Source organism: Aegilops tauschii, chromosome 4 (assembly GCF_002575655.3).
Source record: "Aegilops tauschii subsp. strangulata cultivar AL8/78 chromosome 4, Aet v6.0, whole genome shotgun sequence".
Lineage (NCBI taxonomy): Eukaryota > Viridiplantae > Streptophyta > Magnoliopsida > Poales > Poaceae > Aegilops > Aegilops tauschii.
Genome location: NC_053038.3, coordinates 6,225,511 through 6,241,365, shown reverse-complemented (window position 1 = coordinate 6,241,365; position 15,855 = coordinate 6,225,511). Strand labels below are relative to the sequence as shown.

The window sequence follows — 15,855 nt, the reverse complement described above, 5'->3', positions numbered from 1 at the left end:
GAGAGAGAGGTGTTGCAGGGGAGGAGGGAGGCGCCCAAGGCTGTAGGTTGCTGCCCTCCCTCCCCCCCTTTATATAGGCCCCCTGGGGGGCGCCGGCGCAGGGAGATGGGATCTCCAAGGGGGGGCGCCGGCCAAAGGGGGGAAAGGGGTGCCTTGCCCCCCAAGGCAAGGGGGAAGCTCCCCCCCTTAGGGTTCCCAACCCTAGGCGCATGGGGGGAGGCCCAAGGGGGGCGCCCCAGCCCACTAAGGGCTGGTTCCCTTCCACTTTCAGCCCACGGGGCCCTCCGGGATAGGTGGCCCCACCCGGTGGACCCCCGGGACCCTTCCGGTGGTCCCGGTACAATACCGGTAACCCCCGAAACTTTCCCGGTGGCCGAAACTGGACTTCCTATATATAATTCTTCACCTCCGGACCATTCCGGAACCTCTCGTGACGTCCGGGATCTCATCCGGGACTCCGAACAACTTTCGGGTTTCCGCATATATATATCTCTACAACCCTAGCGTCACCGAACCTTAAGTGTGTAGACCCTACGGGTTCGGGAGACATGCAGACATGACCGAGACGCCTCTCCGGTCAATAACCAACAGCGGGATCTGGATACCCATGTTGGCTCCCACATGTTCCACGATGATCTCATCGGATGAACCACGGTGTCGAGGATTCAATCAATCCCGTATGCAATTCCCTTTGTCAATCGGTATGTTACTTGCCCGAGATTCGATCGTCGGTATCCCAATACCTTGTTCAATCTCGTTACCGGCAAGTCTCTTTACTCGTACCGCAATGCATGATCCCGTGACTAACGCCTTAATGACATTGAGCTCATTATGATGATGCATTACCGAGTGGGCCCAGAGATACCTCTCCGTCACACGGAGTGACAAATCCCAGTCTCGATCCGTGCCAACCCAACAGACACTTTCGGAGATACCCGTAGTGCACCTTTATAGTCACCCAGTTACGTTGTGACGTTTGGCACACCCAAAGCACTCCTACGGTATCCAGGAGTTGCACGATCTCATGGTCTAAGGAAAAGATACTTGACATTGGAAAAGCTCTAGCAAACGAAACTACACGATCTTTTATGCTATGCTTAGGATTGGGTCTTGTCCATCACATCATTCTCCTAATGATGTGATCCCGTTATCAATGACATCCAATGTCCATAGTCAGGAAACCATGACTATCTGTTGATCAACGAGCTAGTCAACTAGAGGCTTACTAGGGACACGTTGTGGTCTATGTATTCACACATGTATTACGATTTCCGGACAATACAATTATAGCATGAACAATAGACAATTACCATGAACAAAGAAATATAATAATAACCGTTTATTATTGCCTCTAGGGCATATTTCCAACAGTCTCCCACTTGCACTAGAGTCAATAATCTAGTTACATTGTGATGAATCGAACACCCATTGCGTCTTGGTGTTGATCATGTTTTGCCCTAGGGAGAGGTTTAGTCAACGGATCTGCTACATTCAGGTCCGTATGTACTTTACAAATATCTATGTCTCCATTTTGAACACTTTCACGAATGGAGTTGAAGCGACGCTTGATATGGCTGGTCTTCCTGTGAAACCTGGGCTCCTTCGCAAGGGCAATAGCTCCAGTGTTGTCACAGAAGAGAGTCATCGGGCCCGACGCATTGGGAATCACCCCTAGGTTGGTAATGAACTCCTTCATCCAGACTGCTTCCTGTGCTGCCTCCGAGGCTGCCATGTACTCCGCTTCACATGTAGATCCCGCCACGACGCTTTTCTTGCAACTGCACCAGCTTACTGCTCCTCCATTCAAAATATACACGTATCCGGTTTGTGACTTCGAGTCATCCAGATCTGTGTCGAAGCTAGCGTCGACGTAACCCTTTACGACGAGCTCTTCGTCACCTCCATAAACGAGAAACATATCCTTAGTCCACTTGAGGTACTTCAGGATATTCTTGACCGTTGTCCAGTGTTCCTTGCCGGGATTACTTTGGTACCTTCCTACCAAACTTACGGCAAGGTTTACATCAGGTCTGGTACACAGCATGGCATACATAATAGACCCTATGGCCGAGGCATAGGGGATGACACTCATCTCTTCTATATCTTCTGCCGTGGTGGGGCATTGAGCCGTGCTCAATTGCACACCTTGCAATACAGGCAAGAACCCCTTCTTGGACTGATCCATACTGAACTTCTTCAATATCTTGTCAAGGTATGTACTCTGTGAAAGACCAATGAGGCGTCTTGATCTATCTCTATAGATCTTGATGCCTAATATATAAGCAGCTTCTCCAAGGTCCTTCATTGAAAAACACTTATTCAAATAGGCCTTAATACTTTCCAAGAATTCTATATCATTTCCCATCAATAGTATGTCATCCACATATAATATGAGAAATGCTACAGAGCTCCCACTCACTTTCTTGTAAACACAGGCTTCTCCATAAGTCTGTGTAAACCCAAACGCTTTGATCATCTCATCAAAGCGAATGTTCCAACTCCGAGATGCTTGCACCAGCCCATAGATTGAGCGCTGGAGCTTGCATACTTTGTTAGCATTCTTAGGATCGACAAAACCTTCCGGCTGCATCATATACAACTCTTCCTTAAGGAAGCCGTTAAGGAATGCCGTTTTGACGTCCATCTGCCATATCTCATAATCATAGTATGCGGCAATTGCTAACATGATTCGGACGGACTTCAGCTTCGCTACGGGTGAGAAAGTCTCATCGTAGTCAACCCCTTGAACTTGTCGATAACCCTTAGCGACAAGTCGAGCTTTGTAGATGGTCACATTACCATCCGCGTCCGTCTTCTTCTTAAAGATCCATTTGTTTTCTATGGCTCGCCGCTCATCAAGCAAGTCAGTCAAAGTCCATACTTTGTTTTCATATATGGATTCTATCTCGGATTTCATGGCTTCTAGCCATTTGTCGGAATCCGGGCCCGCCATCGCTTCTTCATAGTTCGAAGGTTCACCGTTGTCTAACAACATGATTTCCAGGACAGGGTTGCCATACCACTCTGGTGCGGAACGTTTCCTTGTGGACCTACAAAGTTCAGTAACTTGATCTGAAGCTTCATGATCATCATCATTAACTTCCTCCCCAGTCGGTGTAGGCACCACAGGAACATTTTCCCGCGCTGCGCTACTTTCCGGTTCGGAAGGGGTGACTATCACCTCATCAAGTTCCACTTTCCTCCCACTCAATTCTTTCGAGAGAAACTCCTTCTCCAGAAAGGACCCGTTCTTGGCAACGAAGATCTTGCCTTCGGATCTGAGGTAGAAGGTATACCCAATGGTTTCCTTAGGGTATCCTATGAAGACGCATTTTTCCGATTTGGGTTCGAGCTTTTCAGGTTGAAGTTTCTTGACATAAGCATCGCATCCCCAAACTTTTAGAAACGATAGCTTAGGTTTCTTCCCAAACCATAATTCATACGGTGTCGTCTCAACGGATTTAGACGGAGCCCTATTTAAAGTGAATGCGGAAGTCTCTAAAGCATAACCCCAAAATGAGAGCGGTAAATCGGTAAGAGACATCATAGATCGCACCATATCCAATAGAGTGCGATTACGACGTTCGGACACACCATTTCTCTGAGGTGTTCCAGGCGGCGTGAGTTGTGAAACTATTCCACATTTCCTTAAGTGTGCACCAAACTCGTGACTTAAATATTCTCCACCACGATCTGATCGTAAGAATTTTATTTTCCTGTCACGTTGATTCTCAACTTCACTCTGAAATTCCTTGAACTTTTCAAAGGTTTCAGACTTGTGTTTCATTAGGTAGACATACCCATATCTACTTAAATCATCAGTGAGAGTGAGAACATAACGATATCCTCGGCGAGCCTCAACACTCATTGGACCGCACACATCGGTATGTATGATTTCCAATAAGTTGGTTGCTCGCTCCATTGTTCCGGAGAACGGAGTCTTGGTCATCTTACCCATGAGGCATGGTTCGCACGTGTCAAATGATTCGTAATCAAGAGACTCCAAAAGTCCATCTGCATGGAGCTTCTTCATGCGCTTGACACCAATGTGACCAAGGCGGCAGTGCCACAAGTATGTGGGACTATCGTTATCAACTTTACATCTTTTGGTATTCACACTATGAACATGTGTAACATCACGTTCGAGATTCATCAAAAATAAACCATTGACCAGCGGGGCATGACCATAAAACATATCTCTCAAATAAATAGAACAACCATTATTCTCGGATTTAAATGAGTAGCCATCTCGAATTAAACGAGATCCAGATACAATGTTCATGCTCAAAGCTGGCACTAAATAACAATTATTGAGGTTTAAAACTAATCCCGTGGGTAGATGCAGAGGTAGCGTGCCGACGGCGATCACATCGACCTTGGAACCATTCCCGACGCGCATCGTCACCTCATCCTTCGCCAGTCTCCGTTTATTCCGTAGTTCCTGTTTTGAGTTACAAATATGAGCAACCGCACCGGTATCAAATACCCAGGAGCTACTACGAGTACTGGTAAGGTACACATCAATTACATGTATATCACATATACCTTTGGTGTTGCCGGCCTTCTTCTTGTCCGCTAAGTATTTGGGGCAGTTCCGCTTCCAGTGACCACCTCCCTTGCAATAAAAGCACTCAGTCTCGGGCTTGGGTCCATTCTTTGACTTCTTCCCAGTAACTGGTTTACCGGGCGCGGCAACTCCCTTGCCGTCCTTCTTGAAGTTCTTCTTACCCTTGCCCTTCTTGAACTTAGTGGTTTTATTCACCATCAACACTTGATGTTCTTTTCTGATCTCCCCTTCCGCTGATTTCAGCATTGAATATACCTCGGGAATGGTCTTTTCCATCCCCTGCATATTGTAGTTCATCACAAAGCTCTTGTAGCTTGGTGGAAGCGACTGGAGGATTCTGTCAATGACCGCGTCATCCGGGAGATTAACTCCCAGCTGAGACAAGCGGTTGTGCAACCCAGACATTCTGAGTATGTGCTCACTAACAGAACTGTTCTCCTCCATTTTACAGCTGAAAAACTTGTCGGATACATCATATCTCTGGACCCGGGCATGAGCTTGAAAAACCAGTTTCAGCTCCTCGAACATCTCATATGCTCCATGTTTCTCAAAACGCTTTTGGAGACCCGGTTCTAAGCTGTAAAGCATGCCGCACTGAACGAGGGAGTAATCATCAGCACGTGATTGCCAAGCGTTCATAACGTCTTGGTTCTGTGGGATTGGTGCATCACCTAGCGGTGCTTCTAAGACATAATCTTTCTTGGCTACTATGAGGATGAGCCTCAGGTTCCGGACCCAGTCCGTATAGTTGCTGCCATCATCTTTCAGCTTGGTTTTCTCTAGGAATGCGTTGAAATTGAGGACAACGTTGGCCATTTGATCTACAATACATAGTGTAAAGATTTTAGACTAAGTTCATGATAATTCAGTTCATCTAATCAAATTATATAATGAACTCCCACTCAGATAGACATCCCTCTAGTCATCTAAGTGAAACATGATCCGAGTTTAACTAGGCCGTGTCCGATCATCACGTGAGACGGACTAGTCAAGATCGGTGAACATCTCCATGTTGATCGTATCTTCTATACGACTCATGCTCGACCTTTCGGTCCTCCGTGTTCCGAGGCCATGTCTATACATGCTAGGCTCGTCAAGTCAACCTAAGTGTATTGCGTGTGTTCCGAGGCCATGTCTGTACATGCTAGGCTCGTCAACACCCGTTGTATTCGAACGTTAGAATCTATCACACCCGATCATCACGTGGTGCTTCGAAACAACGAACCTTCGCAACGGTGCACAGTTAGGGTGAACACTTTCTTGAAATTATTATAAGGGATCATCCTACTTGCTACCGTCGTTCTAAGCAAATAAGATGCAAAAACATGATAAACATCACATGCAATCAAATAGTGACATGATATGGCCAATATCATTATGCTCCTTTGATCTCCATCTTCGGGGCACCATGATCATCTTCGTCACCGGCATGACACCATGATCTCCATCATTGTGTCTTCATGAAGTCGTCACGCCAACGATTACTTCTACTTCTATGGCTAACGCGTTAAGCAACAAAGTAAAGTAATTTACATGGCGTTATTCAATGACACGCAGGTCATGCAAAATAATAAAGACAACTCTTATGGCTCCTGCCGGTTGTCATACTCATCGACATGCAAGTCGTGATTCCTATTACAAGAATATGATCAATCTCATACATCACATATATCATTCATCACATCTTCTGGCCATATCACATCACATAGCATTTGCTGCAAAAACAAGTTAGACGTCCTCTAATTGTTGTTGCAAGTTTTTACGTGGTTTGTAGGTTTCTAGCAAGAACGTTTTCTTACCAACGTATGACCACAACGTGATTTGCCAATTTCTATTTACCCTTCATAAGGACCCTTTTCATCGAATCCGTTCCGACTAAAGTAGGAGAGACAGACACCCGCTAGCCACCTTATGCAACTAGTGCATGTCAATCGGTGGAACCTGTCTCACGTAAGTGTACGTGTAAGGTCGGTCCGGGCCGCTTCATCCTACAATGCCGCCGAAACAAGAAAAGACTAGTAGCGGCAAGAAGAATTGGCAAACTCAACGCCCACAACTGCTTTGTGTTCTACTCGTGCATAGTAACTACGCATAGGCCTGGCTCATGATGCCACTGTTGGGAATCGTAGCATAATTTAAAAAAAAAAATCCTACGCTCACCAAGATGCATCTATGGAGTATACTAGCAACGAGGGGAAGGGAGTGCATCTACATACCCTTGTAGATCGCGAGCGGAAGCGTTCCAATGAACGTGGATGACGGAGTCGTACTCGCCGTGATCCAAATCACCGATGACCGAGTGCCGAACGGACGGCACCTCCGCGTTAAACACACGTACGGTGCAGCGACGTCTCCTCCTTCTTGATCGAGCAAGGGGGAAGGAGAGGTTGATGGAGATCCAGCAGCACGACGGCGTGGTGGTGGATGTAGCGGGTCTCCGGCAGGGCTTCGCCGAGCTTCTGCGAGAGAGAGAGAGGTGTTGCAGGGGAGGAGGGAGGCGCCCAAGGCTGTAGGTTGCTGCCCTCCCTCCCCCCTTTATATAGGCCCCCTGGGGGGGCGCCGGCCCAGGGAGATGGGATCTCCAAGGGGGGGCGCCGGCCAAAGGGGGGAAAGGGGTGCCTTGCCCCCCAAGGCAAGGGGGAAGCTCCCCCCTTAGGGTTCCCAACCCTAGGCGCATGGGGGGAGGCCCAAGGGGGGCGCCCCAGCCCACTAAGGGCTGGTTCCCTTCCACTTTCAGCCCACGGGGCCCTCCGGGATAGGTGGCCCCACCCGGTGGACCCCCGGGACCCTTCCGGTGGTCCCGGTACAATACCGGTAACCCCCGAAACTTTCCCGGTGGCCGAAACTGGACTTCCTATATATAATTCTTCACCTCCGGACCATTCCGGAACCTCTCGTGACGTCCGGGATCTCATCCGGGACTCCGAACAACTTTCGGGTTTCCGCATACATATATCTCTACAACCCTAGCGTCACCGAACCTTAAGTGTGTAGACCCTACGGGTTCGGGAGACATGCAGACATGACCGAGACGCCTCTCCGGTCAATAACCAACAGCGGGATCTGGATACCCATGTTGGCTCCCACATGTTCCACGATGATCTCATCGGATGAACCACGGTGTCGAGGATTCAATCAATCCCGTATGCAATTCCCTTTGTCAATCGGTATGTTACTTGCCCGAGATTCGATCGTCGGTATCCCAATACCTTGTTCAATCTCGTTACCGGCAAGTCTCTTTACTCGTACCGCAATGCATGATCCCGTGAATAACGCCTTAGTGACATTGAGCTCATTATGATGATGCATTACCGAGTGGGCCCAGAGATACCTCTCCGTCACACGGAGTGACAAATCCCAGTCTCGATCCGTGCCAACCCAACAGACACTTTCGGAGATACCCGTAGTGCACCTTTATAGTCACCCAGTTACGTTGTGACGTTTGGCACACCCAAAGCAGTCCTACGGTATCCGGGAGTTGCACGATCTCATGGTCTAAGGAATAGATACTTGACATTGGAAAAGCTCTAGCAAACGAAACTACACGATCTTTTATGCTATGCTTAGGATTGGGTCTTGTCCATCACATCATTCTCCTAATGATGTGATCCCGTTATCAATGACATCCAATGTCCATAGTCAGGAAACCATGACTATCTGTTGATCAACGAGCTAGTCAACTAGAGGCTTACTAGGGACACGTTGTGGTCTATGTATTCACACATGTATTACGATTTTCGGACAATACAATTATAGCATGAACAATAGACAATTACCATGAACAAAGAAATATAATAATAACCATTTATTATTGCCTCTAGGGCATATTTCCAACAATGTCGGAGGGGGATTCTATCACGGATGTCCTCTACATCAACCTTGCTGCCCTTCTGATGATGCGTGAGTAGTTTACCACGGACCTACGGGTCCATAGCTAGTAGCTAGATGGCTTCTTCTCTCTCTTTGATCTTCAATACAATGTTCTCCTCGATGTTCTTGGAGATCTATTCGATGTAATACTTTTTTGCGATGCGTTTGTTGAGATCCGATGAATTGTGGATTTATGATCAGATTATCTATGAATATTATTTGAGTCTTCTATAAACTCTTTTATGCATGATTAAGATATCTTTATATTTATCTTTGAACTATCGGTTTGGTTTGGCCAACTAGATTGGTTTTTCTTGCAATGGGAGAGGTGCTTAGTTTTGGGTGCGATCTTGCGGTGTCCTCACCCAGTGACATAGTAGGGGTAGCGAGGCACGTATTGTATTGTTGCCAGCAAGGATAAAAAGATGGGGTTTATATCATATTGCTTGAGTTTTTTTTTGGGAATATTGCTTGAGTTTATCCCTCTACATCATGTCATATTACTTAAGGCGTTACTCTGTTCTTATGAACTTAATACTCTAGATGCATGCTGGATAGCGGTCGATGTGTGGAGTAATAGTAGTAGACGCAGAATCGTTTCGGTTAACTTGACACAGACGCGATGGCTATATTCATGATCATTGCCTTAGATATCGTCATAACTTTGGGCTTTTCTATCAATTGCTCAACAGTAATTTGTTCACACACTGTATGCTATCTTCAAAAGAGAAGTCTCTAATGAAAGCTATGGCTCCCGGGTCTATTTTTCATCATATATTTTCAGATCTATAAACCAAAAAACCCAAAAATACCTTGCCGCACTTTATTTATATTTACTTTAGTTTTCCGTTTTATTTATCTTTTATATCTATCTCTATTAAATCTCACTCTTATTCGAGACCATGAAGGATTGACAACCTCTTTTTCACGTCCAGTGCAAGTGTTTATTAGTTTGTGCAGGTGCACAGATTTGAGACTTGCTTATGCCTCCTACTGGATTGATACCTTGGTTCTTAACCGAGGGAAATACTTATCTCTACTTTGCTGCATCACCCTTTCCTCTTCAAGGGAAAAATCAACGCAAGTTCAAGAAGTAGCAGACACAAGTCCTACCAAAATTAAAAGAAATATCTAAAAACAGAGCCCTCCTGCTCGCCACCTCGTCTTTCTGAGTAGAACACAAACCCTACCAAAAATAAAAGAAATACGTAAAAATTTAGGATCCCCCGCTCGCCGCCTCGTCTGTCTGAGTAGAACACAAACCGTTCCAAAATGTAAAAGAAATACCTAAAAATTGAGCCCCTGCTTGCCGCCTCGCCTTTCTGAGTAGAACACAAGCTCTACCAAAACTAAAAGAAACACCTAAAAACATAGACCTCCCGCTGGCAAGGATCGGGATCCACCTCGCCTCCAATGCGATAAGGCCACATGAGACGAGGTAGCCCGACAAGTGCGTGACTATAGGCAGTGGAAAACTTAGGTTGGGTGGAACTAAGGTGTACGAGTCTCCGTGCGCGTTGGGAGCGAAGGGGAACTAAGGTGTACACAAGCCCTACCTACACTAAAAGAAACACCTTAAAACAGAGACCTCCTGCTCACCGCCTCGTCTTTTTTGAGCAGGATGCATGCCCTATCAAAACTAAAAGAAACACCTAAAAATAAAGCGCTCCCGCTCGCTGCCTTGTCTTTCTGAGTAGGACACGAACCTACCAAAAGTAAAAGAAATACCTAGGAACCGAACCCTCCCGTTCGCCACCTAGTCTTTCTAAGCAGGGCACAAGTCCTACAAAAACTAAAAGAAGCACCTTAAAGCAAAGCCCTCCCGCTAGCAAGGATCGGAATCCACCACGCCTCCATTGTCCTAAGGCCACATAAGACAAGGTAACCCGACAGTTGCGCGGCAGGAGGCAGCGGAAAATTTAGGTTTTGTGGAACGAAGGTGTAAGAGTCTCCCTGTGCGTTAGGAGCGAAGGGGTACAATTCATGCACGTGTCTCTTACTTAATTTGCATCCCATTTCTCCTTTTTTATTTTTGCATCCCATTTTGCGATCACGGTGCATTTCAATTTATAGTCAGTGGGAGATGGTACCATTAAAATCTTTGTTCACTAGCAAATGAGGTCTAGGATCTTCAACAAGCGATAAAAAGCAACAAGAAAAAGCAATCGATTTTAAACTTAAACCTTAAAAAAGCCATTCGTCCTTCAATTTTAGAAAATTCTTGGTCAATCTAGCATTAACATTTGCCGTCCCCCCCCCCCCCCCCCCCCCCCCTTAGACATAAGTATTCTATAGTCGGCAGTTTCACAAGAAAAAAAAAAGGTTGTGCTACGCGCGGGAGACCAATCTGATGCTGTAGATAAAATGGAAAACCCTGACCATATCAAATACCACAAGTCTTTATCTTGAGCGGGCACAAGGATTGACACCAGACGGCAGTGGTCCGCGATTGTTGCCTTTCATCACAAACAAAAGAAGTCTAAATTAGTCTAGACATCATCATAATCCTAATAAATGGTACCATTAAGCTACCAGGCAACTAGTGTTAAATAGTAGGGGTACTATGTAGCACTGTAGTGGTATAAATAGTAGGAGTAGGAGTATTTTCTTTGGACTGTTGTAGCTGAGCAAATTTCGCAAACCCTGTTTTTTTTTAGCGGCTTATAGTCGTAGGGATTGTGTCACGGCCGTGTGGCTCGATCAAAGACCCTCATGTATCAAATCTCTTTCGCTTCTTGCTTCTTGATCGTAACACTGTAATTTTAAAATACAACCCGCTTCTCTCTGAAAAAGAAAGATGGCAAACAAACAATGGATCCTCCTTAAAAAAACAATGGATCCATCGATGAGTAGTAGTTTAATGGAGGATTTTTGAGGGTTCATCACGGGGTCTCCACTTGTTAAGCAATCCCGAGGTTGATACCTTGGAGCACGGGCCCACCGAATCCCCACACGAGCCCGTGCTTCTACTCCACCTCCACTTGATCTTCTATTTATGTTTACGCCACCACGCGGGGTACATAAATACATACTCTTAATATAATCCTCACACCCACTCTTGAAGGGAGATGAGAGAAATAATTAGAGAGAAGCTTGATGAGTGAGTTAGAGAGGCCATGAATCAATGGTGAGCAGTGGCGTAGGCTGGTCCATCCCCATCGGCCCGGTCCGTCCGTCTCACTCAGACTCAGACTCGCTCATCACACACGCACCGGGAGGGAGCGGGAGGCCATCAATGCACGCATTGAATGCACATCTTGTCCTCATGCCTTCCCTTTCCAACACCCCAATTAATGGTGCCCATACGTGCCTCCAAAACTCCCCCTGTTTCCCTTCCCCTTCCCCCTCCATTTATCTACCTCCTCCCAACCCCGCGTCTCCCTCCCTCCCTCACAACCTCCATTGCTGCGTGCTCCCTTCCTCCTCTCTAACCAAGCACCTCCTCTTGCGCTGCGGGTGCTGGCTACCTAGAGGTGGCGTGCTGGATGGTCGCTGAGGCGGTCGGGTTCATGATGTCCCGCGCGGCGGACGGCGGCACCATGGCGCCGGAGCTCGTCACCCGGGACTTCCTCGGCGGCTGCCAGGCGCCCGCCCCCGGCGATGACCCCAGGCACGACGCGGCCGCCCGGCACGACTCCGTCATGGTACGCACCGCTCCCCCACCCACGCTCTGCTCTGCTTTCCGTCTAGCGCGTGTTCGCTTTCGCTTCTTCTTCTTTCTCTCCCGTGCTCAATTGGGTTGGACCGTACGTGCTCTAGTGGTTAATTAAGACTTTTCAATTTGTCAGTCAATGGGTCGATTAGTGTCCTTCTTAATATCCATTCGCGCCATTAGTTTGGTCAGCAAATTTGACCGCGGACTGGTTAGTGGTTCGTTGCCATTTGTGGGCTTGGTCATACAAGACGGCGAGGTGAGCTTTGAGCTTGAGGCTACGCAATCCTCATGTGGAGGAGCGTTTTCCAACCTGGGTCTTTCTTTACCGGGGGAGGGCTTTGCATGAATTGTTGATCAAAATAGACTACTACAACAACATTTTTATATCTAGGTGGAGTATCTGGAGTACAGTGAGTGGCAATTGTTCTCTAGGTGGAGTAGATTATTCGCAGCTCATTTATCTTCATCTGTCTGCCATGTTCCACCGGCAACTTTAATTATTCTGATGCGCGCCCAATAATGCGTCCTCAGTTAAGGCTTCACCATATGGCCATTGAAATCTCAGCCATGCAAATAGGAGTGGTAGTACTCTCCGCAATAACAGCTGAGTGGTCGTACTCCTACAAGTAGTATTAACAATCTCTTACTTACTGCGGTGATTTCTTTGCGTGCAGCCCGGCAAGCCACCGCTGCAGAAGCACCGGAGCCCGCCGCCGTCGGCCAGGGGGGACCTCAACCTCTTCCCCGCCTCCGGCGCCGCCATGGCGCCACTGCCGACGATGGCGCCGGCGGCGGACTGCGCCGCCACCACCACGTACCACAGCGTGTGCACGATCGAGAAGGTCAAGACCGCGCTGGAGCGGTTCGAGCGCGGGAAGCAGGGGCAGGGGCAGCACCACCACCAGCAGCAGCACAGCGGCGCGGGCGCGACCGCGGGCGCCTCCCCGTCCTCCTCCTCGGTCACCACGTCCTCCGTCAAGCGCCGCGGGGACGCCGGCGCCGTGGAGCAGGGCGACGGCTGCGACTCCCCGTCCGCGGGCGGGGGCATGGTGGCCGCCGCATGCCCGCGCTGCTTCCTCTACGTGCTCATCGCCCGGAGCGACCCCCGCTGCCCGCGCTGCGAGTCGCACGTGCCGCCACCCCCGGCCCCGGCGCCCAAGAAGAAGCCGCGGATCGACCTCAACGTCGGCTTCCTCGGAACCTAGCCATGCCAAGCCAAGAAGAAGTAGGTCAAGATGGTTGTCGTCCGTCCTCGTCCTCGTCCTCGTCCTCGGCGCGTTAGGTAGGCAGCAGGCCTCCGGTGCTCGGATTGGCCACGACGACGCCATTGTTTTTCTGATGCCACCGACGGATTCCGGTACATAGGGGAGGCGCTCCAGATTTTTGCTTGTCCATTTCCAAGTATGGCCGGCCGTCCGTCCGTCCGTCCCCGATTCTGTCATGTCAGATCAATCAAACACTCGACAGAACATGAATGAATGAAACTACTATTCCTACTGGTAGAACCGAACTCCATCCATAATTGCTCAAAGCGTCCGCCTGCGTGCCAATTGTTCGTCCGTTGCTTCCATGTGCGTGCAGCTTCAGTTATTGCCACCAGCGGTGCCGCGCATGGCACATCATCTCGGCATCCCATTCATTCATGGCGGACGACGCGACCAGTTCGCTCTTAATTAGGGCAGGGGGGTGTCACGGGCTTCTTCGCCTCCCTTTTAATGCCGGAGACGACGATGATGATGAGTTTGACGTCGCAGCTGCTGTAGCCGTGATGAATGAGCAGCAGTGCAGTGCAGTTTGTGATCTAGTGCTAGCCCGGCATGAATGAATGCCGGTTAATGGCCGATGTGATGGTTGTCCGTGCCCGGTTGTCTTTTGGTAGGGGATGACAGGGAAAGCCAAGCTGCTGGCCGAGCAAGCCGCCTGCCGGCCTGTGGGGTTTTAATGGGTCGCAGAGGCCGCAGGTAACATGTCATGCAGGGGTGGGCCGTACCCCGCCCGTGCCTACCATTTAACGGCCATGAATGGTGCCTGCTCCCAAATCTAAAATGTACTCTACCATCGTCAAATCAGTTGTAGTGCTGGCCAGGTATACATAGATCATGACAGGTAGGTTGTGAAAATACAGTTTGTCTAATTCACATCTAGATGTTTTTTAAGGATGTCACTTCTAACCTCCCACAAACAAGGCAGCAACAAAGAACGAAAAAAAAGCTGAGACAAAAAAAAATAGACCACAAACATAATGAAGATCAGTCACATCTAGATGTGTCCTAGACAGACCCATGAAAAATATCCGGTGATACGAAACACTCACATGCTCCCATGCTGCCAACTTGAAAAATTCAAATGGGGGGTGGGGGTCAGCGGAATTTTCTCGCGTGGCCCAGAACCAACACCCCCCCCCCCCCCCCCCCCCCAAATCCCCGTTGTCCCATTTGGTACGCAGGGTTTTCACGGCCCAATCACTCCGAACCCCTCCTTTCCACGCGACTCTCAGCTCTCGAGGGAGAACTCGAGTATTTGGAGGAGATGACGCTGCCGTCACGCGGCTCCTCCTCGAGACGCCGTCGCCCGACTCCTCAACACGCCGCCGACCGACGCCTCGACGCCGGCGTACCTCCTCCGCCATACTGGCCTTTTCCCCGGTGGTAAGCCCTCGCCTCGCGTCCCCTCCTTTCCCCTCGTCGTCTAGGTTTCTTCCATCTGTCTGGCCATGGCTGCCGGCTCGTCCTCCCCGGCGAGCTCGCCAAGCACGCCGTCTCTGAGGGCACCAAGGCCGTCATTAAGTTCACCTCCTCTTAGATCTCCTGCCGCCGCCGAGTCTCTTATGAGTTGGTTCCATTTGTTCGTGTGTCAAAAATCGCAGGTTGGTAGGTTCCCCTACAGAAACAGTGTAAAATGAGTCGGATTATCTGAATCAACGAATCATCCAGTGGTTGTTTCAATCGTGATGTGCTTCAGTTTTATGACGATGGCAGTTGTTCTTTTGTTTTAAACTCTTGTGATGTGCTCGAGCAATTTGCTTGCCCTGAACCTTCTACATCTCACTGATCATCCATGGATGAGTAAATTGTTGGCATAGGTCTTCATTATTTCTGCAGGGTAAGATTTTTATTTCATCTAATTTGTTGTATGGCTCGCAATGAAACATTGCCGCTGAAAACAAAATTCAGTGGAACTTTCGACGTAGGTGTTGATCCAATTCCATCGGCATGCTGTACAAATTCTTTCGATTAGATGATTGGCTGCCAACTGAAGTCAGGAGATGTACCAGCTACGGATTGTTGTACCAAAGGAAAGTTTTTATTTGATCAGACTTGTTAAGTTTTTACTGAATTTTGATCAGATTGTTGTAACAGCGCCTTCTGTTCTTGCTATGATCGTGTTTGTGCTGATTTGTCTTGATTCGATCTGTTGCGCAAGCTCACGTTTCTCTGTAAATCTCTGCAGACAACGACTGTGAACCGGCTGAGATGTTTCTCTCTTGGACTATGACTCTCCTTTTAATGCCAATCAATGTTTGTTGTTCCATATCAGTGTTCCTGTACACTAGACTGTATAGGAACACGGCAGGCTTAGTGCAGCGTTCATATTCTGTTAGATTACTTTATTCTTGTGTAATTTGGCCCTAAGGATGGTAGGTTTTTGAATGTGGTTAGTTTTGTGTCTGTCATGCTGGCCGCTGATACACATAATTGTATTTTTGTCTTTGATTGTTGCTTTCTCAAGTTCTTAGTGCTAGAAGCATTGTTGTTCTTTACTT

General features: G+C 48.2%; 1 protein-coding gene across 1 annotated transcript; it reads left to right on the top strand.

Annotated features, from left to right (window-relative positions):
* Window positions 1-11,762: 11,762 nt before the first annotated feature.
* LOC109767248 (uncharacterized) lies at window positions 11,763-13,597 on the top strand. The gene is made up of 2 exons (XM_020326010.4): window positions 11,763-12,081; window positions 12,767-13,597. The coding sequence occupies exons 1-2, from the start codon at window positions 11,923-11,925 to the stop codon at window positions 13,295-13,297; spliced, it is 690 nt and encodes a 229-aa protein (XP_020181599.1). The 5' UTR covers window positions 11,763-11,922; the 3' UTR covers window positions 13,298-13,597.
* Window positions 13,598-15,855: the final 2,258 nt, after the last annotated feature.